This window comes from Eulemur rufifrons, chromosome 6 (assembly GCF_041146395.1).
Source record: "Eulemur rufifrons isolate Redbay chromosome 6, OSU_ERuf_1, whole genome shotgun sequence".
Lineage (NCBI taxonomy): Eukaryota > Metazoa > Chordata > Mammalia > Primates > Lemuridae > Eulemur > Eulemur rufifrons.
This window is the reverse complement of record NC_090988.1, coordinates 70,143,450-70,167,541: the sequence shown is the minus strand read 5'-3', so window position 1 is coordinate 70,167,541 and position 24,092 is coordinate 70,143,450. Positions and strand designations below refer to the sequence as shown.

Here is a 24,092-nt window from a genome sequence, read left to right as displayed (position 1 = left end):
AACCTGCAACCTCAGGCTACACCTTGCCCTCCAGATCCCCAAGTGTGGCCACTTGACCAAACCCAAACTTCACAGAAAGAATCCCTTTTATGATTTGCTTTGTAAAATTTGGATTCAGTCAAAAGGCTGCACTCAAGGATCCAGAAGGCCACATGTGTTCCCAAGACCACAAGTTCCCCACCCCTTCGTGCCCTCATGGAGTTCATATTCTGGCTGGTAGTAGAATCAAACAAGGAAGTACTGTGGTATTGGAGAGTGAGGAAAGGTTCTAAAGCACAATAACACAGTGACAGGGAGGCGGAGACGTGTTAGTTAGTGGACAGAGCCTGTCGGAGGAAGTAACATGTGAGCAGAAACCTTTAGGACATGAGGGAGCTGACTGTGAAAATACCTGGGAGAAGAACATTCCAAGCAGACCAAACAGTAAGGAAAACATAACTGACACATTCCAGGAAAATCAAGAAGAAAATTATGGCTGGAAAAAGAGGATAAACAGTGAGAGAGTACACACTGAATGGTAATGACAGAGAAGTAATAAGGAAGCAGGCCAGAGCATGTAGAGTCTTGTAGGCCATTGTAACGATTTTGACTTTTACTGAGTGAAAATGGGAGCTATAGAGAATTTAGAGCAGAGGAATGCCAGGATCTAAATTATGTTTTAACTCTGTCTCCTTGGCTACTATGTTAAAAGGAGACTAGAGGTGAATAACTATGGAAGGGAGATGAGCTAGGATTACCATAACCTAGATTAGAGATGATGATGATGTCATACACAAGGGTGACAATGGTGCATATCACATGAAGTGTGGATTTCAGATATATTTTGAAGGCTGAGCCAAAGGATTTGGATGTACAGTGCAAAAGAAAGAAGAAATCAAGGATGATTTCTAGATCTCAATCCAGAGAAAGTGAAAGGATAGATTTTGCCATCAACTGTGATAGTGGAAGACTGTTAGAAGCCATTAGAGGGGTAGGAAAATCAGGACTATTCTGGATTATTGGAGAATAGTAATAACCAATAACCAATCTTTTCTATTATTTTATATTAATTTAATATTTATATTAAATTATAAATTTAATATTAACTTTTATATTAATACCATAAATTTATGATCAATATATAAATCTCTATGTGTTTTATAGGTACAGAGACCACTCCAAACAAAAGCTCGGAAATTTATAAAAATAAAGTGCATTTCAGTGACTGGAAATAGCTTAGAATGGGCTGGAGTTTAAAATTTATGTTAAGGAGAATTAGGAAATAAAGCTGGAGAGGTAGGCAGAGGTCCAATCATGGGAGTTGTTATATTTTATGCTATTGAATTTGGACTTTATCTTTTAAGCACTGAGGAGATACTGAAGGGTTTTTCTTAGCTAGATATTCTTTAATAAAATAATCTTCCAGGATCTCCCCTCACAGACTCAATCTATTTGGCTAAAATTGCTGCCACCCATAGATAACTTCAAGGTCTCTGTTAAACTGGAAAATGCTTTAAAAAGCACATTAGCCCACCAAGCCAGAAACTGCCTATCTTTTCAAGCACTACCATAATAAACGCATAGATCTGCCTGTTTGATTCATCATATTTTGGACCTAAGTGAGCATTTTCAGGCAACTACCTTTTCTAATCAGTGATTCCTACTAGGAGAGACTGATGCAAATCATTAAGAATTATATTCCCTCTAAGTCAGGCTACTGGCTTCAATTAGCCTTTTTCCACATGATCTATAGTGTAGTACATATTCTTAGATATAAAGATTTATGACTAGTTACTAGGGGAAGTCTGTAATTTCCGAGCTCTAGTTGGTCATAGTTTTATAGAAAGCTGGATTTCCTCTATATTTAGCCATTGTGCTTCAAGTTATAATGGTGTTTGTATTTCTGGGGGCATAAGATTAAAAATGAATGTATGACCCATACTCTTGACATTCACAGTTCAGTAGTGCAGGCTTGCCTGGTGGGACGAAATAGATGCTTGTCATCTAAATAGTCAGGAATTACTCTCTGCATTCCTAACTAGACAAGGTAATCCTGAATAGCTTTTATTTATTTGATGGAGAATGACAATCTATTAAAAAAATTAGCTCCACTCACGGCAAAGGTGCAAACAGCTTTACGGAAAGGCAAAATGACAAAGCTATTGGAAATACACAAAAATTCCTGTGCAAATTTGTTAATGGCAACCCCCATCCTTAAGATACCTTTAAAATTTTAAAAGACACTTAGATGTCTTTTATATAAGATTTGAATTGGAGTTATTACAACTTGTGATTGTAAAATAAAAAGATTGGACATATGAAATTTAGAGTCCTTATCTATACTCATTCATTTATCAAATATTTATTTAATTCAAATGTAATAGGATATTAAAATTAGATTTTTCTCCTGTCAGAGTTTTGATAGGTAATAATATGAAAATTGTTAAGGACTCCCACCTCCCAAAGCTGGGTACTAAAATACCTTTGCAACACTTGTAAAAATCAGCTGTGCCTTCATTATCCATTAACCACCTTCCATGTGCTTGGACAATTACTCCTATTTTACATGAAAAAGCTGGGGTTCACATGGCTAGGTAGTGGAATCTAGAAACAGAATCCAGTTTTCCTGATGCCAAATTGAGAATGAGAATATTTGTCTTTCTTGACTGAATTTGGGGAATCAACAAAGAGCTAAGAAAATATTTGCAGAAGTATAAGTGGGGTCGCCTTTTGAATGAGATTTCAGATCTTCCTATGTACAAAGTCTCCTATGCTATCAATAATACAATGAGAACTTGGTGTTAAATCTTCCCTTTCAACTCCAAGAAATGGGGGGAAAAAACAATACCGAAAAAATCCTTTCCAAGGATCATAGCTACGTTAGACATGCCACTATTTCAGGTGCTGAATTAACTCAGCAGAGCAGAACTCTTACATAAATTAATGTATGTTAGCTTGATAAGATATTACATTAAATGTTTATGGGAGCAGAGAGAAGATGAGCTGGAAAGATGACTTGAATTATAACACTTTACGTTCAAATGGTATAGGGGGAGGCTGTAAGAGCTGGTAGAAGGACCAGAGAGACTTCGGAAGCAGAAGATCAATGTAAAGCACGGCTTTCCCCTTTATCTGCTGAGTATCCTTGGGGAAGCAGCCTATTATTTCTGAATCTCACTTTTATCCCCTGGTTAACTGAGGACAAAATCAGGAGCAGCTATAATTTCTAGATGCCAACCACGTGCCAGGCACTCTAGCAAGTGATTTAAACAGACAATCTCATTTAATCTCACAATAATATTATGAGGTAGGTAACACTGCTATCCCCTTTTTAATGGCAAGTTGAAGCTTAGAAACATTAATTGTATATGATCCAGTGTCATAGATCCTGGTCAATGGCAGCACCTTGACTTAAACTGAGCTAGTATGACTTCACAGATTGTGCTCTTTACCCCTATTTTGTTTAATCCTGCCTTAGGCACAATAAATGTTGAAAGGAATATATAAAACAATGTACGTCATCAAATAAAATATTATGCCTCATTATTCTCAGGAGAACATAATTTACTTGGGCTCCCATATGATCTGTTGGGCTTAATTACCCTTGGGCACAAAGTGGTCAAGAGGCAGCAGTGTATAATGCAAAGTGTATGAAATCTGGATTCAGTCACATATGGGTTAGAATCCCAGCTCCATTACTGACTGGCTGGATGACACTTAGAGATGTTCTCATATATGTCCAGAAGGATGAAACTAGCTGCCCCACAAAAAATAACTAATATAAAAGTTTGGGGCTCATGATAGATCTGTAGTAGCTTAATGCAAGTTTCTCTTCACAGAGGCAGATCCAGTATTAGAACTCAGACCTCTGCTTTGCAATCCAGTACTCTTTTCACTATTGCAGGCTACATCTTTAGTTTCTAGTTCAAACTCTGTGAACAAAATTCATTGATCTCTACAGTTCGTTGAAATGACTTGAAAACTTGTTCTTTGTCCAGGAGATGAGACTAAAAATGACTTGAGATATTTTTCCATATGTCTGAAACCAGGCAAAATGATTACCCTAGCAGAATCAAGGACAGGGTTGTGAAATAACTCTAAGTGGCTCTGAAAATTGAGTGGCAACTCCATTTTGTATCCAAGAAGAAGTGTGTTGAATCTTTAGCCCAATTTCGCTATCACAGCTGAAAAAAGAGTGAGTGGGTGGAATTGAAGAGGGGAAGGGGGTACTGAACAATGACAAGACTTCTCAGCTGCTCTAAACATGAATGACCTCAGTCTTAATGGGTTTAAGTTCGTCTCATCTCCCTGTTCAATGCCTCTCTTCTGTTATTCTTAATTGCTGGCAATATTCAGTACAGAAAGTTTTTCTACCAAACTCACATTCATCTACCTCAATGGAATTTTAAAAGAGCATCGGCATCCATCCTTTTACAGGTGGGTTTAACTGGATGGACAACTCAGAGAAATGCCAAAGCCTCGCATTTCCTTTTTTTAAATGATCCCATAAAAGCCCTGCTTACTATTTTATGGGCAGCTGCACAAAAAAGTGACAACTTAATAGTTGAAGTTGTCATATTTACTGAGCATGCACCATGTGCCAGACAACCTGAGAAAGCTCAAGTTGAGAGAAGTAACGTTTCTGTCTGCTATGAACTTGAGGAGGTACTTTTACATTCATTTTCCTCCCAGATGCCCTCCCCACATTTCTGTGACAATTGGAGAGAAAACAGAAGAAAAATTTTCTTCTCTGTTATGAGAATGGAAATTTGTTTACCTTCTGAAAGATTCTTAAAATATATCCCCAGAAACAGGGGTGGAGCAATCTCAAATAGATGAATGCTGATAGAGATCTCTCAAATTAGGGATAAGATTTAAAATTGGGAAGAACGTGGACGTTTTTCTTTCTGGCCATTCTTTTTACCTGGTGAATGGACAATATACTCTTGGCAAACTATTATCCTCTGTCTACATATTTGTAAGTCCCTGGGGAGAGAAAATGTAATAGAATAAATTATTCCCCCAAAAATGTCCCTTTAGGAAAGGTTGAAAGATCTCCAGTAACTGAGAAAATGAAGCCCTTTTTTTTTTTTTTTTACTTTTATGTTCTCTTTATTTTAAACTTAAAAGAAATCATTTCTTATTACAATTTAAATTTATTATAGAAAAATTTAAAAAAATAGAATATCAGATAAGCAAAATAGGAAAATAATGACTACTGAAAATTGTATTGTGAACGGATGATGCTGTTAAACTTTTTTGCTATTTACTGACTGATATCCCTGAATATTCTTCATCAGGTACTTACCATACTTTAAAAAGGCTTGGAAACTGTGAGAGGTTCAACGTCCATATGAATTTATTAGATAATAGTTACATAAATGAACCTATTTCTGAAGCAACTGTGGGAAAAAGTTAAGGTCTGCTATTTTTACCAACAGCTTGTTTTTTTCCAATTATTTTACACTAGACTGTGCTCTAGCCTATAGCTTGTATAGCCGTGTTCCACTGTCAGAGTTTGATTCACAAGACACTGTTTGTGGACACCTAATATCCCCTTGTATTTATACAACTTATAATTCACATAATATGTAAGGGAAGAAATGTTGTATAATTGGCTGGCTTGTCTGTACCACCACAAATAACCATCTTGATTTGTATCCCTGCCCAAATTCCTACTAAAAAGTGATTGATCAAGTAGTCTTTTCATACACAAAGTGTTTTAGTGCAGGTCCTCTTAAGATGTTTCTAAGTTTTATAAGAGAAATTACCTTCTTATGACACACATTTAAAATTTTTCTTCTAAAAAAAGGATAAAGTATTTTCTCTTGTTTCAGGAGAACACAAGGGTGGGAGTCATGTATTCGTTGGGTGGGGTTGGAGAATCCACATGTTTACTCCATCAATGAGATAGGCTAAGTTTCCACACCAATCTAGTCCCTAAAACTAGAAAAAGATGTGTGCCCCCCGCCCCCCCCCCCCACACAGAGCACATCATGGACAGCAGCCAGTAATTGTTTCTTGAGTGCTCAAGAATTTTCTAATTACAGTAAACCATATACCTTTCTCAAAATGCTCAAGCAATGCTTAAAAATACTTCCATAGCCAAAAAAAATGCTTATATTTTTTATATTATTACCAAGTAATACTGAGACATGTTTACCTAAAAATAATTATATCCTTTTAAAAAAGACTTTTAAAAATGTTACATGTAGGCCAGGAGTTCTCACTGGGATGACATTTTGCCTTACAGGGGATATTTGGTAATGTCGGGGGATTTTTTTTTTAACTTTAGTAGGGATTTTTTTTAAAGTTTTATTTAATTCTGAATGTTTAGGTTACATATATTGCCCTTGCCCCACCCAAGTCAGAGCTTCAAGCGTGTCCATCCCCCAGATGGTGCGCACCGCACTCATTAGGTGTGAATATGCCCATCCCCTCCTCCACCCTCCCACCTGCCTGACGAAACTACTCTTCTTACTGATTCTTCAGTCAACTCTCTCTTTACACATGTCCATGTTAATTGTAAAACCAAATCAAAGCTAAGCACACAGAGAAGGAACACTCAAAGGGGAAGATAAGAACTAAGATAACATGTTGTCCGAAACCAAAGGAGGCAAAATGTTTGCTCTTCTTGAGTGGAGTTACAAAAGGTTAGAGTTTACTGAAATCTCATCAATGGAAAGTAAATACAGAGTTGTTCATCTTTGTGTTACATACAAACACGAGTGCGATTGTTAACGTCATTATATTCCAGGTAGGCATTTGCTTTAGCAAATGATTTCAATTTTAACTAAGTGTACTTGAATTTTGAAAGGCTGAATATCACAAGCAATGAATAAAACCAGTAACAAGGAGGGCCAAGGGAACATGTTTAAGACTAAATATAAATGCATTCCCTATAGCTCAAATGGGACCATTTAGTTAGTTCTGAAATAAAAACAAATCAAATCAAAGATTTAGTATAATCATGCCACAAGACATTTACAATGTATTTGCATTTTTCCTTTGGCACTTTGAGTTTCAAGGCATCTAGTACCACTATTTAACGGCAAATAGACTGACTTAATGTTTACTGCTAATGATCAACGTGACAAAATAATTCAGACAAGATATGGCACAGATTTTTGGTGTTTATCCTACAGTTAATCTAGATCCCTCACATACAATTGATTGAGAAATATTTGCTTTATTCTTTCCATGAAAAACCTCATACAATTAGAATATTGACAAAGATTAAGTAGAATGACTTTGCTACAGAGAAATCTTGTTTTATTTGATTTCATTTTCCTTGCAATGATTGTGTAAGAGTTCAAGAATATGAAATTCTCTATCGCAACTTTAATATTTATATAGCAACCCATGGCCTGCCTAACTGTTTTACTTTTGCCTCTGGTCTTGATTTGTTTCTTTTCTATATTTTTCCTGCTCCACATTATGGACCAGAGTGTCATTACTTGTTCATTCACCCACTTATTGAGCAAAGAAAAGGACAAAGGACAAATCAACAAGCCATAAGAAACCATAATCAATTTTTCCTGGACTGCCACTGACCACAGGCCCTAGTCTAAAGTAATGTTTTCCCAAAATTATTTATAGTGTAAAAAAGAAGAAGAAGAAGAAGAAGAACTTTACAGTAGATATTATGGTTAAATATCCTGTGCTGCTTGGTGAAAATGCAGATTTGTGAGCCCACTCCCTGATATTCTAATTCACTTACTCTGGAGAGGTGGCCCAGGAATTTGTATTTTAGCAAGAAGTCCTTGTATTATGCTTGAAAAACACATGCAAGGTTTGATAGCACAGTCTTTGTGATATGCAACTTGAGTTTTATTCTCAGTTCTAGTAACTGCAGAAGTTACCCTAGCTAAGCTTTTGTTTGCCATCTATACAATGGGAGTAATAACAATATCTATCTCCTTTGTTCTTAATATTAAAATGTTCATTTAAAAAGCCTGACACATAATTAGTACATAATAAATGGCATGTAATTAGTAGTAGTTTCCATCATCATTGACGATTATTGTCATCACCATTCTGTTCCCATTAATTCTTGTATATTCATTTTAGGGAAATACAGCAGTACTAGAGGAAGTAATGAGAATCCTTTGGCTATATATATTTGCCATTTTAGAAAACCTACTTAACATAAAATGTATTGCAATAAGGGTATGTGTGCTAAGTTATCACTAAGTTTGTTTGCTTTGGGCAAGAATCCTTCAGCTCCGTGTGGTAATCCATGCTGCTCAGAGGCGGTACCTGGCTCTTTTACTTGTCTTTTTAAAGAATAAACCAATTAATTTTTAACATATGATTTGATTTGTTGATAACATCACAAAATATGGAAACAATGATAAAAATAGCTTATTTATTTCCTTGTTGAATAATTTATGTAGTTAACTTTTGACATGTTTTTAAAAGGATTAGGCTGCCTTATAAATATGCAGCACAATGCAATACATTGGTCAGGGTGGGATATAATCAATGAGCTCTTTTTTAAAAATGTATTTTCTAAATGCAGAAGATTTTAAACATGTAGGAAAAAACTCAAGATCTTCGCTTTTTATCTTTAGCATCAGATGAAGATACCTCCCCCGCATCTAATAATAGGGATAATGACAACATCCTATTTCTATTTTTCTGTGCTATGATCTGAGAAGCAGAAAGTGTGTGAAATTCCAGACTTGGGAAAACACAATGCAGTGATTTTAGTCTAAAAAACACATGCGAAAATAAACTGAAATATTCACTTTTACATGGCATAAACCTCTTGCTTGAAATGACACATATATTGGCATTGAACATTAAATTTCATCTGTACACAGACAGGAAGACTTCTCTAATCAATAAGAGAGCTAGATAGTTCCAAGTGTAAACAAACATTTATTGCAAATAGAAAGGTGCACATAATGGAATCTTACTTATACTAATTGGTTTATATTATCTGGTCTATGAATGATAATGTTCCTAATAAACCAATATTAGAATAAAATCCCAAGCACACCAATAAACCTGCTGCTGGAGTTATTTAATGAGCTTTTACATAAGGAGCATGTGCTGCTAATTTAGATTCCATTGACACAGCAGACTGTTATAATTCCAATAGCTGTGCGTGATGCTACCCAATAGATGATAAGTGAGGCAGGCCAGTTCATCAAGCTTTATCTCTAATTAGCACTAAAAACACGCACTGCAAACTATAGCAGAGAAAAGATTTGACCTTGCTAAATTAGACACTTTGGAGTGAAGGCAAATGAAGCTCTGTTGTCAGAGAGAGAAAGCCTTTTGTGCAGTTACTGAAAGGTATCCACTTTGTGAGAGTCGCATCAACATCAAAAACTATGTATCAAGTCAACCCACAATGCTATATTGTTACAGAAAGAGCTTCCATTCTTTCTGAATCAATTCTTCCACCCATCTTTCTCCCTAATCCCCCCAAACCAGGCTAGATTACCTTTCTCACAGTGGCTTCCTGTGAATCCAGCTGGACAGACGCATTTGTTAGGAGCCACACAAGTTCCACCATATCTGCAGCCCTCTTCACAGAATGCTGTTGCAAAAGAAAGAAGGATTTCTCTTAGATAAAATGCAATAAAGAAATTCATTGTAAACAGAATGAGCATTGAAACAATTCTTTGTTGCATACAGAATACATGTCTGTGTTGATATATTTTTAAATTTCCATGCACAAAAAGAAATTAATAATATCTACTTCACTGATTTATATGAAATCAATTCAAATAATGAATGTGAAGTGTTCAGCGTAAGTCTGGCATGTGCTAAACAGTAGCTAGTAGTAAGAGTTATTATTGTTACTACTATTGATATATTTAAAATCCAATAGGATAAACTGAGTCACTAGAAAATGTAGGGTCACAGTAAAGGCAAAGGTTTTTTCAATGCTCACTAGTATGTAACCTACTCTTTTTCAGTAAAACATCTTTTATGGCAATAAAAATCTACTTTTTAAAAAAAAAAAGTTTTGGTAATTGATATAACTTTTGATAACATAATAAATTTGACTAACCTCTTGCTTTAGAATACATAAGCTGTTTCCATTATCTTGGTAATAAAAACAATGCCTTGTTCTTATAGCAAAAATTCTTAACACATATCAAATTATTCCTTTAGGGAAAATGCCTCAATGTGGAAATCCTGATTGAAAGGCTGCAGACTTTCTTAAGTTTTTTGATAAGCATTACAAAGTTATCTTAACTTTTCCCAGTGCTATCCTGCTAGCATCCCAGACTAGGTTAGTTCCCCTCATACACACTTGACTAGCATAGCTCCACACACCTCTTCATTTGCAGTATTAAATATTAATACAATTGTAAATTTCCATGTAATTGATTGCCATCTCCTGCCTCATCCATTGAGTATAAGATCCATAATAATAAGTAGGATATTTTTTTTTTTACTCATCACTATATCCTAGCCTCCATAACTGGTCACATAGTAGATGCTCAAAAAAATATGTGTTGAATGAATTAATCTACATCTTTCAGGTTGTTCTGATAGAAAAATTCTTGCTCTAAAAATTCTGTGACACTTCCATCCAGAATAATTTATTATCAAACCTTGCTAGATAACCAATAACTTAGTATACTAAGCCTGCAAAATTTCTGAGTAAGTAAGATGATTGCAACTGTTAACCCTGAGTTTATTTTATTCACATGAGAGCTAGATGAGCAAATGTTTTAAACTTTAATTGTAGTTAGAAAATGCGACCCTGGAAAAACATCATTGGTATATTTTGCCAACATCACATAATTAATATAAATCTAACTTTAAAAAGCCACATGTTGTATTTAGATAGTTTAACACTAGTCCAAGTACATGAAACTTCTCACATATTGTTGTTTTCCACATCATTTAAAATCCCTTGGATGATTTAACATTCTTTAGCTTCAGCAATTAATTTGAGTTCCTTTGCTTCTGCCAGAGAAGAGTGTGCACCCTGGAATTTAAATACCATTTCCTATTTCTAGCATCTTAGTACACTTAGCCTATGAAAAAAAGATTTAGACAATATCTGCTTTGGTATGTTGATCACAAAAACCAAAATATATAAAATATATGCATACAAATATATGTGAAATGTCCCAAAAATCCCACTTTGTGGACTCTGGTGACTGACATTTCAAATAAGATATTTAAAGTTTACCTCTGCAAAGATGTTAATAACAGAACAGTGAAGTGTTTTTGCAAGCTAAAAATAACAGATTCAACGCTAGCAACAAAAAGTTTCAAGTACCACCAAAAGAAGGCAGGAGCTTGGAAACAGGAGGCTTAGCTTGAGTTTCTTTAGTGCACATTTGATAAAGGACTTCATCTAAATCCTGCAGACCTGGTTAGGAGACTTGGTGCTATTTCATAGTAGGTATGCATGCTGGATTTACTTCATCCTTAAGTAGAAATAATGATACAGTAGAAGGTTTTATGAAGAGAGCATGAGATGTTTTTAATGTCCTAAGAATGTGCACATGTCATAATAAATAGAGTATGATGAGGATGAAATGAGTTAACATTTGTAAAGAACTTAAAATGGTGTTTGGCACATAGTTAGTGCTATATGTGTCCTGTTACATAAAATTAATTTATGCCAATATCATTATAACTACGAAGCATGGACCAGGAACACATTGTATAATTCCCAGACAATATAAACCCAAAGTTCCAGAACAACAAATGCTGGTGTGGATGCGGAGAGATAGGAACACTCATACACTGCTGGTGGGACCGCAAACTAGTACAACCTCTATGGAAAGTAGTAAGGAGATACCTCAAAGAGCTACAAGTAGAACTACCATCTGATCCAGCAATCTCACCACAGGTATTTACCCAAAAGAAAAAAAAGACATTCTATAAAAAAGACATCTGTACTTGAATGTTTATAGCAGCACAATTCACAATTGCAAAGATGTGGAAACAACTCCAGTGCCCATCAATACATGAGTGGATTAATAAAATATGGTATATGTATAACATGGAGTACCACTCAGCCATAAAAAATGGTGAACTACCTTTTGTATTATTCTGGATGGAGCTGGAGCCCATTATTCTAAGTGAAGTATCACAGAATAGAAAAACAAACACCACATGTATGCATCACTAAATTGGTACTAATAGATCAACACTTATGTGTACATGTAGAAGTAACATTCATCACATGTTGGCCAGATGAGAGCATGGAGGAGGGGATGGGTAAATTCACACCTATGGGGTGTGGCGCACACTGTCTGTGGGATCAGCACGCTTGTAGCTGTGACTCAGGCAGTGCAAAGGCAATTTATATAACCAAAGCATTTGTGCCCGTATAATATTCTGAAATAAAAAAATAATAATAATAAAATAAACGAACCCACCATACAAGGTGTTCAGTTTCACCAAGATGGGTTTAAGGCATCCCTTTTTATTTACGCTGGATTTAGTTTCTAATAAGGGTGACATTAGCCCTTACCATGAAAGTATCTGATAGGTATTACTGTTTCCATTACAAAAATGATGAAACTGAGGCTCAGACATCAAGTGCCCTGTCTAAGCCTGCATAGCTAGTAAGTGGCAGAGACAAGAATCAAGTAAGGACATCTTTGCCTTTAAAATTCTTACCTCTTTCTTATTTGTTACGGTGCAGGTTTATCTTTGATCAGGTATTCACAAGGGCAGGTTTATTTATTTATTTTTGAATAATTTCATGAGGGCTAAGGGAATTGGCTAAAAATTAAAAGGAAAAAAAATATGCCCAAATTTCACATGTTGCATTAAAAAGGGAAGATAGGGAGCTGTTCAAGCTCATGTACCTATGATCTAATCTCTATTTTTGTCTGAGACTGGTCACATTTCTCCCAGTGTAGGCATGTATTATTTTAAATAAATTTTAACTGGAATAACCAAGAAATTCATTGCCTATTTACACCTTAGATGATATGACAAAGTAATTTCAAAAATCACGAATGGCAATAAAGAAGAGATGTGTCATCCAAAATGTAAACTACTTTGGAGAAATTAAGATCACTTCAACTTTTTTTTTAAATATCTCATAAAATATCAAAATACATTGATATATCTTATTCAAAAGACTGTGGATGGATTATTTATATCAGATAGGCTCTTCTTGATCAACCATGAACCTAGCACTTCAAAGAAAAGGACTCATAGACAGAGGACCTGTAATTTGCACAGTATTATTTAGTTGATGGTAGAACCAAAACAACAGCAGGGTCATCATTACATTCTTTCTAGTTTGTGAAGAGATGGACTGGTAGAAATTATATGGTCTAAATCCTGGCTCTATATTTATTAGCTGTGTTATCTAAATCAAATCATTCTACCACTCTGTGCCTCAGTTTTCTCGAGAGTAAAGCAGTAGTGATATGATAATAACACCCATGCTATGAGAGTTAAATTCAACTACCAACATAAACCACCCAACACAAAGCACAAAAAATGGAATGTGCTCAAGAACTAGATGTGTGTGTTGTTATCACCAGGACTCTGCTTTTCCAGATAACAATACTATTATGATGGACCAGTTTCCACTCAAGATTCTGAAGATGCAGCAGTAAGAAGGCAAAGATCCCTGTGCTATGGAGCTTGTTCTTCAGTGAGGACTCGTTGTCACTCCTTCCGTGACTTAATGGCTTCCATAGTATCATGTGGTTTGCAATGGAACTTGGAAGCACAGTTCCTTTGCAAACTCAGAGAAACTCGGGCACCATGGGTATGTGACATATGTTGCTCCTTTGTCAACCACTATCCGGATTCTGAAGCATGGCATAAACAGATTGCAGATATACAGTACTATAACAAACCTGAATCTGTCATTATAGTGCCATTTTTATTAACTTATTGCCATGGAGGAGGTGTTGGATTGGATCAAATCTAAAATGATATGCTTCTATTTAAAAAAAAAAACAAAAAACTCTTTTCGTTGCATAAGAAAATAAAATCACAAAACTCAAAGCTGAAGAAGATTTAATCCACAGAAAGAATACTTTTTATATTAAAAAACTCTCAGCATGTGAAATAAAATTTGGACGTTAAGGGAAACAAAATGAGAAGGTGAGTTTGCAGCTGCCAGGTTTGTAGATGCCCAGTATCATCACCATGTGCTCAATTTGAAAAAAATAGTTTTATACTAATAAAAAGTAATAGCCCTTTACATTCTAAACACTTCTCATGATCCTCTTAAAGTTTATTGGCATATATTTAGTTCCTAGGGACACCCTGAAATCCTGACAAAATAAGTAAACATACAAATTTCAACGCCATCTGTTAGAAGGAAAACTTTTCCTCCCTCCTAGTTTCCTTGAGGAAGCATTTTCCTTAAGCTAATTTCTGACCTCTCACTGCCAACTTTACTCATTCCACCCTAGGGGGGTAGAGGGGTTTATTTTATTGTTAAATTTGCAAAAGATATATATATATCAGGATGATGTTTCTCAGGTAGGAGAAGCAGGAGGATGGGCTAGGAAGTACTAAATGATTAGAAGTAGATAATTACTGCATTTCTAGCTTTATTTTGGGTAGTATGTTACTAAGTGTGAAAAACATTATTAAAAATAACTATCAATTTATTTAAATAAAAGAAGGTTCCCACTATGGACAATGGTTTTAAGGTATCATGAACCAAGGATTACAATTAATTCAATTATTCACACCTAAAATCCAAAACGGGGACGAAATCATTAAAATCTGGTTATGTTCAGCAAAGCATCATGTCCGCCCTGCTTCTTTAGACTATGTCACAGTTTTCCTTACTTCTTCGACACTTCCCTGTCTGGGACTCAGTGGGTAAATCAGCCTTATTCTGTGTTCATTATTAGCAAGCCAGCTTGGTTTACAGACTTAAAGACATGTTCCCAGCCCAGCTCTGTCAATAATTAAGGTGGTATCATCACCTCCATGTTTGATTTTTAGTTTAGTTTATTTAGTTATTTTAGTTTATTTGATTTTGGTTTATTCTTGTTCAGAGCATGATATTTATCAAATGCCCCTCAAATATGTCTGGCGATCACAAGGTGGGAGGAGGGTCAGTGTGCCACTATCACTTGGCGGGCAGAAACCGGGAATGTTGCTAAACCTCCTGCAATACACAGGACTGTCCTGTACAGCAAAGAATTACCTAGTTCAAAATGTCAACAGTGGTGAGGTTGAGAAACTCTGCTCCAACTTCACAAAATTAAGTTTATTAAGTGTTTCCAGGAGCAAAACTCTGTTATTTGAATCTCTTTTTTTTTTCTTGCATTTTCCCTCTCTCAAATTCTCCCACAAAACACTTTAAAATACAGGGAGAATATAACAGTAAAAAATCAATCAGATGGCTAGTTTAATATATGATACCAAACATCCAGATGTCTGTAATTCTTACTTTTCATATCATCATTCTGGTCTCCAGCACACAGTATATGCCATAATTTACTACTTAATTATTTACTTCAAAAATCACTTTCAACACTATCACTTACTGCATATGTTCTTATCAGTAGTTCCTATAGCCTTTTCCACTCCCCTTTCTAATAGTAATGATGACAATAACAACAGCAATACTCATGGTAAATTCTGTTGAAAACTTATTAAATGCCAGGCACTGTAAGGGTCTTACCGTCATAATTCCATTTCGTCCATACAGCAATGCTGGGCACTAGTCATATTTTACTCATTGCTGGATGAGAAAGCTGGCTTAGAGAAGTAAGTTATCTAAGGTTGTGCTTCTACTCAGCGGCATCCTGGGTTTCGAGCTCAGGATCTTAATCACATCACTAAGCTGTTTCCATTTAGGGCTCTGCTACCTACCATATGCAGTAATGTGCTGCTTGCTGAGAAGTCTACAACTAGTCATGAAAATTGTCCCCGTCCTCCAGAAGCTCATACTCGAGTAGCAGAGAGTGGCATGTATAAAAGCAAGCATAATACAATCTGATAAATGCTTCTGCAGCAGCACGAACAAAGTGATGCGAGAACACAGAGAAGGTGATTAACTGTTTCTGGCGGATGAGGGCAAAGCTTCACAATAGAGCTGGAATAGAATGAATGGGCTTTTGCCAGGTGGAGAAGCACAGGACAAGGGACATTTCAGATCAAGGTTTTGTCTTGAGGAAAGGTACTGAATCGAAGAAGAAAATGGACAGGTGTTTATAACTCATACCCAGGTGAGAAGCTGAATATTAAAAGAGAGTGTGGTAAACTATGCAGGGCAGAAGGAGAATTTTAGGATCTGTGAACCACTCCCTTCACCTCCCCATCTCCCCCTACCTCTAGCATTTGTTAGTTACCTTCCTTAAGGCACAATAATTTACTGCCTGGACATCTGCATACAGACTTTTCTTTCCCTTTATTATTTGAGTTAGTTGGTTTAAGACTGTGTTGTCAACTTGTTCTACAACAATAAAATAGTAAGAAATATAAGCTTTTTATCAGAGACCCTCGTATACACATATAAACAACCAGAAACATAAAATTTACTCTCAGCCTGTGTAATGCATTCTGATATTTTCTATTCTATTCTATCATTTATAAAATGCAGCTACAATCCAATCACTCGTTTTCACAAACTACTAAATTTGCAGTTTAAAAATCATTTGTTCCATACATTTTTGGTAATCACCCCTGTCCTTCTAGCCTATAGCATTATGTGATAGGATGGGGGCATGGGGTCACTTTTAGATCAATCCTGAAATCTTCAGATTGAGATATTGGTCTTAGTTCTAGAAAGGTTGACACAATAAGAAAACGTCTACAGGTGCTATTCTGCATAGATAGAGTTGCAACAGAGACAATATGAACTCCTAAGTTGAAATATTTACTATCGAGGCCTTTACAAAAAAATATCTCAGCTACAGAAGATGAACTAAATGGGAGCGACACAGATTGCAGAGGGAGAAATGCGTTCTTTTTCATTTTATTTTTGGTGAGTATATATGTTTCTCTAACCAGATTGTGAGATTCTGAGGGACCAGGGTCATGTTTTCTACAACTTTGCATTCCTCCACATCATCTTGAGCTACAGTAATACTGAACCCATATTTGTTGATAAGAGTAAATTCATTATATAAGATAAAATAAAAATTTTGAGAAGTCTTGTAAGCTAACTATATTATAATATTTGAGATAAACATATAATGAAGCCAGATCAATCCAGCTTAAAAATGTATCAAGCGTCTACTCTGTGCTAGACATTATACATCCTAGTAATATAGGATCTCTGTTCTCCAGGATCTCTAGAGTCTAATACAGTGTTCTCACTGAGGGCAGTGCTTCCCAAGAGACATTCAGCAATGTCTACAGACATTTTTAGTTGTCACAACTGGGTGTCACAATTACTACTGGTGAGTCTACTCATAAGTAGAGACCAGGGATGCTGCTAAGCACCCTACAATGCACAGGACAGCCCCACAACAAAGAATCATCTAGCCTACAATGACAGCAGTGTTAAAGTTGAATAAAGGCAGACAGTTCTTTTTTTTAATCATTCAATAATAAACAGCACCCTGTCTGCACGAGGGATTATTCTGAGAACGAGGGCTCCAATGGAAACAGAACAGATAAAAATATTTCAACTTCTGAGTTTGTTTTCTAGTGGGAGACGATACAGAGTAAACAAAATAAATGTGTGACATGGTACGTTAGAGGATAACAAGTGATATGAAGAAAGATAAAGCAGAGCAGGGTTATGGGAAGTGTGTCAATGGAGAAGATTGCAATTAAATAGGGTGACATGGAAGGGTCATCAGTGAGAAGGGAACATTTGAGTAAAGACCTACAGGAGAGAAAGAGTGAGACATGCAATTATTGAACAAAAGAATGTTCCAGGCAAAGGGCACACGTCAAGTGCAAAGGCCCTGAGGAGTGAAGTGTGCAGATCACGTAGTGCCTTCGAGATCCTAGCAACACAGCCTGCACAAGGTCAAGAGGAGGTGCAGAGATAGAAAGAATTGTGCTGAAGGTAAAGAAGAGCTTCACAGTATTGATGCTGAATTTGAAAACAGTTTTTATAAGTGTAAAATCTCTGGAGCGTAGAAATGGAAGAATCATATAAAAGAAAGAATAATTCAATGGGAAATTACCAAGAACTTGAGAGTAAGGAATATTCAAACCTAACCTTGTTGTCACACATGGACACATTTCTCAAACCACTCAGATACCTAAGTACTTCTTTCATATAGCCTTTGGCTTAGTAAGAGCATGATCCTGGTAACAGATTGATCTACCTTCTGGTCCTGGTCCCACCCTTATTAGTCTATTCATTTTTGATACATTGCATAACCTTATAAACATCACATTCCTTATTTGTATAACCAAGTCAATAACAGAACCTATGCTCTACTGATAATACTGGCATTAAATGAGAGAGTGCATATAAAACACTTGGCATAGTGCCCACACATAGTAAGTGCTCCATAAAGGTTAGCTTATCTTAAATCCGTCAGTCCCTCTTTCTCTAGGCCGATTAACACAATGCAGCATTTTCTTCCCAAATATCAAAACTCTTTGCAGCCTGCCTCTCACTAGCCAGTGCACAAATCAATGCCAAGGTTTGAAAGCTCGTTGAGCACTGGAATCAATAGCAAAGAAAATGATGAGGAATTAAGACAAAAATCTAAGAAGAGAAATAGAAAAAAAAGATGGTGTTCACATTTCAAAAAGAAAAGTTCAGGAAATTAATTCAGGATTCCCAAGAAAACTAAGGCAACTAAGGCAAGCTAAGGCAACATCGTTTTATATTTTTGCAATGAAAACTCTGAAAGCAATTCAAAATTTGATGTTTAGCATTGACAGGAGCAATAAGAAATGGAAGCCTGAAAATGCTATCTGTGAAAAGTAGTTGAGAAAGTCCTGGGTGAGAAGGTCAGAAGGTTTCCTATTGCGCTGCCATATCAGAACCAATGCTTATATTACCCCTACAGGTCACAGTCTAGAGAAATAAATTCCAGCACATTCTCCAAGGTAAATGCATTCTGCAACTTTATGTAACCACATGGAATTAGATGTTAAATCTTGAATGAAATATGAATCCAAGCTACAGTGATAGTAGCTGGGTAATTTGGGTGGACCAGAGTTCTCGAGAGGGCTTTTTCCATTTCCCACCTCCACCTTGAAACTTGAACACCTCCTCAGATTAGTAAAGCATTTTCTGCTTTTGTTTAAAAAGCACTTCACAACCATCTTACAAGGTAATATGTAATGGTATCTTCACTCTGGAGGTGAAGAAGCTGAGAGGAGAGAGGTTAGATGGCTTGCCCAAGAGAAAATTAATCGTGAGGCTGAGACTAAGAATCCCAGGCTCTGGGATTGTGGTCATGCCCAGGATTCGGCACATAGTATCAGGTGCCTGAGAAGAAATGCCAGCTTCACTCAATGGGAGAAAACTTGTTTGAGTTTTAAAAGTGGGGAGTGAAGGAAAGAAGAATAGAAGTAAGGAGGGAGGGAAAGAGGAAAAGAGAAGAATAATAGAGGAACGAGAAAGCCGTCATACCCTGCACCTTGGCCATCACATCCTGCAGCAAACACTACCCCCACCACCATTCCCATCCCCACTCTTTCAAATACCTGACACGTACAGAGACTAAGACTTTCAGATGATGGACTCCAGAACTTGGGCAGCCTGGGAGCAGATCTCAGGTCTGCCATTTTCTAGCTATATGATTTAGAGCTCCTCTAGAAACTTCTATAAGCCTTATTTTCCTCACGACAAGATGGAAAGTAAAAACAGCACCTTCTCTACATGGTTATCATTCAGGAATAATGTAACGGCAGGTTGAGTGTTTAGTTCCAACTGCTAAAAGATATTAATTATTATGGACATCATTAGTACTATAAGTTAGACACATTCACGTGGGCAAATCCATCAGGGCAAAAATACACGAATATGGGGAACTAAAAGTAAATGAAACCCCAACTTACAGGGTTATCAGGTTGCTGTTTGTTGAAAATGTACTATTTTTCAATTCCATGTTTGAAGGTCCCAACCGAGGAATTCAGCATTAAAATTATTAATTATCATGCTGTAGCACACAAAGAATTCTAAAGAGCTCTGCTCGCTGTAGGATTCAGAAACATATATTTGACCTTTCTTTCGCTGCCTTCAAAGTCAAAACCCAGGGTCCTCTTAAGTGAGCACGTCTGATTAATAGCTGCTTTCATGCCGCACACAGCCGCCGGGCCTCGAGCCGTCACCACTGCCCCGGTGATCTGCCTTTCTAGATGTTTAGCTATATCTCATCTACACCATGCACTGCCCTCATTCTTGTGCTAATGTTATTTTTGAAAGGTTTAGCCTCAAATCCCTCAAAATGTATTTCTAATTCATAGGCAGCACGTTGGAGGTAAAAGAGGACAGTCCGTGGAAACAAACCTCGCTTAATCACCAGCTGTGTGACCTTCAGCAAGTTACTGCCATTCTCTGAGCCTCAGTCCCCCCACTTGTGAAATGAAGACATTAACACCTCTTCTTCAAGTTGGGGTGCAGGTTAAATGACAAGGTAAACATCGAAGGAAAGTAGCACAGTGCCTGATACATCCCCTTCCTCCCCAGATTTGTACCTTGCCACTTTTCACCAGCAGCTGGTTCTTTAGCCTTACCCAACCAGGTGCAGTTCCCCAAACATGCCAAGCTCTCTATTTTATCCATCTGTTTAGCCCACATGATACTGACCATAAAGGGATTCAGTAAGATGCCTTGGCTGACTATTTCCTGAGGGTGCCATAAAGAAATTTTCATGATGTTCATCTTTCTGCCCAACTAGGGAGCTGTTTCCAACTCGGACTCTCAGCTGGAAGGGAATCCACTCATGTAGAGTTTAAAATGTCTCTCCCATATCCACAGTGTGCAATAATTTTTGAGTCTGATCAGTGCACTATGATCTCAGCAAAGAAAGGATAAGCACAGAGGACCCAGGTTAAAGGAACAAAAGGAGGCAGCGTCTCCTAGTTTCATCCAGCATTTGTAGAGCACACAGGAGAGAAGCAAGCCTCCCGTAGAAATAATTTGATAACATTTGGGCCTCAAGGACTATATCCTTTTCTCGCATAAGAGTAATAAATAAGAATTAGGTATAAGAAAGCTTGGGTAAGAAAAGTAGTTTTCAATAGAAACTAGCCAATGAGGGATAAGAACATCACTGAACTGGATCCAAAACTGATCAAATCTATTATTAAAGCCACACTGATTAAGGGCCATCCTCGATTTATTTATTTATTGTTTTTTTGTGAGAAGAAATGTAGAATTAATATCAGAATCCATTGTAGACCTTAGTAATCTGTTTTCTATAATATTCCACTTTATTTAGTGTGTTTAATAAAGCATGGATCCAGAATTTCTCATCAAATTTTTATTTTATGAATTTCTCAGTTTAAAAAAATATTATAAGTATTGTTCATCCATTCATTCAAAAACTGTCAGTCGAAATCCTATTATGTACCAAGTACTCTCTTAAGCACTTAACATGTAACAATGACCAGAGCAGATAATATCCCCGATTTTATACTGCTTATCTTTTAGTGGAGAGAAAATATAAACTAAACAAATAAAAATACAAAAACCCATATAATAGTAAGTGCTAGGGGGAAAACTAAAGCAGGCTAAAGGGGATAAGAAGTTTTGGAAGAGGGATTACTATTTATTTAGGGTGGTCATGGAGGGCCTCATAAATTGACATTTGAGTAGCTACATAAAGGAAGAGAAGGAGCAGTCCAGGCAAATATTATGGCGGTGAGTGTTCTGGGCAAAGGGAATAGCTTAATGCAAAAGCCCTGATGTGGGACCATAGCTAATATACCCAGGAATTGCCAAGTAGGTCAACTGAGTCAGTGTTTGAGTCATAGGAGATCACAACAGAAAGCTCATGGAGTGTCAGTTCTCCTAGGGTCTTTAGGACTTCTAAATACTTTGGTTTTTGCTCTGAATGCAATAAAGAACCATTGGAAGTTTTCATGCTGAAGAGCGATACGATGTCACTTAGGTTTTACTAGGATCTCTCTGACTTCTATGTCAAGAAAAATAAACCTTGGGGGTGGGACAAGCAATGGTGAAAGCAGATAGATAGACCAGTTAGAAGCTATGACAATAATTCAGGTGAGAAACTGGTGGTCCCCTCAACCAGTGTGATAGAACTGGAAGTATGAGAGAAGTCAAGGATTCCTCCACTAATCCATTACAGAGAGAGATACATGGGCCAGGTAGCCCATGTAGTAGAAGCAAGATCTTTCTCCAGAGTAGACGAAACTGAGTGAGCAACGTGTCTCTTGCCTTCCTCCTACAGAATTAGGAATTGAAAGAGGTTTTTTCTTGGCAATAATATGGACTGCATTTACATATATTTTCTCTGCCTGGAATTCTTTTCCCTGTTGCTAATTTTGTAACTCCTAATTGACCTCCAATCTCAATTTAAATTGTCCCCTGAGCCAGGAAACATTGTACCACTGATGACTATCCCCAATCCCAGGCCTCTAGTCTAAAGGCCTTCTTTATTAGCTTTCCATTGCTGTCATAACAAATTACTACAGATTCTGTGATTAAAACAACAAAACTTTATTCTTTCACACCTTGAATCAAGGTGTTGGCTGGATTGATTCCTTCTAGAGGCTCTGAGGGAGATTCTCTTCCATGCCCTCTGTCCTAGCTTCTGGCAGCTGCCAGTGATTCCTTCCATTCCTTGGCCTGTAGCTTTCTAACTCCAAGCTCTGCCTTCATCTTCATATAGCCTTCCTCTAGGTGTCTCTGTGTTGAATCATCCTCTCATTTTTCTTATAATGATACTGGTTATTAAATTTAAGACCCATGCAAAATCCAGAATGATATCATTTCAAGATCCTGAAAACTACATCTGCAAAGTTCCTATTTCCAAATAAGGTCACATTGATAAGAGATGGGGGTTAGGACTTGGATGTATCTTTTTTAGGTCCACTATTCAACCCGCTACAGAGGCCCTCCTTTATTCCTCCAGAGAACCTTTTGTGTACTTCATATGGCATTTATCAAACTGTCCTATAATTGTCTTTTTACTGATCTGTTGTGCCTAATAGATTTGAGCTTCTGAAGCATACATATCATGTCTCTCATCTCTCTCTCACCAGTTCCAAGCACAGTTCCTGCAAATAATACATAATCACTCCTTATTGAATAAAGTAATTACAAATCACAGAGTAGACTTTCTCACCAGGTAGCTTAAACATCCAATTAGCACCAGAAGAGATACTCAGGTGTTCTCATTTAAACACTCAGGCGATCTCTTCTTCCTTCATTAGCCATTAATGGTGCTGCCAGTTTCCATTTGCTGTTTCTCAGAAGTGGGCTCAGAAACTTCCAACTTCTCTATCCAATAATTATACCCAAAAAATTATTGGCACAAAGAACCAATATCAAAGCAGTGAGCATAAGAGAAAACATCTAGGTAATCAAATAAAGTCAATGAAATTATCAACCAAAGGCGTGTTTTGATTGTGTCTCAAATTAGGAAAAAAGGAATTGATGATCACTGGATATAAAAGCTAAAAACTTGAGAAGTAGGTCACAGAAAGGAAAGAGAAGGAAGAGAAATAGAGATTGGCAGACAGCAAAAGAAACAATTTCAAAGATTAGATGCAGGAAATTGAGGATGATTTCCTGAATATAAAGATGAAAAGAAAAAATAGAGGGAGAGGATAAAGGTAGATACAGTCTCTCAGATCAGGAATCTCTTGAGCTCATAGCAGCAGCCTCGTGGGCATAATTGCCAAGATGTCTCATTGTCTATCAGATTCATAAAATTTGCTGGCTATGTCAGGGGAGTAAGTGAAAGGCCTAAGTCTTACTTACTTTAAGAGCTGCATAGTAAATGGCAATGTTTACAATCTAGTAGATTGTGAAACATTTAATAAAAGGCAAAATCAATTCACGTTCATCCTACTGCCTTCAAAGGGCATTACTATAATCAGATACGGCAATACGGGGGACATAATGACCAATCTAGGACCTCAGATTGATGTTCACTACAATAGAGCACCAATCTAAACTACTATTAATATTATAGTTTAGTAATTGTAGTGATGTATTGTAACCTACACTGTAGCATTTGCACAAGCAGCAAACACAAAAAGATTCCTCTTATCATCAAAGATAACCTAACATATATGCT

General features: G+C 36.7%; 1 protein-coding gene across 3 annotated transcripts in view; it reads right to left on the bottom strand.

Annotated features, from left to right (window-relative positions):
* Nucleotides 1-24,092, bottom strand: part of NELL1 (neural EGFL like 1) — a 720,354-nt gene that overhangs the window by 146,612 nt on the left and 549,650 nt on the right. For all 3 annotated transcript variants that reach the window (XM_069469705.1, XM_069469706.1, XM_069469704.1), the window contains one exon: nucleotides 9,434-9,529. In XM_069469705.1, coding sequence (XP_069325806.1) covers nucleotides 9,434-9,529 — 96 coding nt within the window. The remainder of the gene's footprint in view (nucleotides 1-9,433; nucleotides 9,530-24,092) is intronic.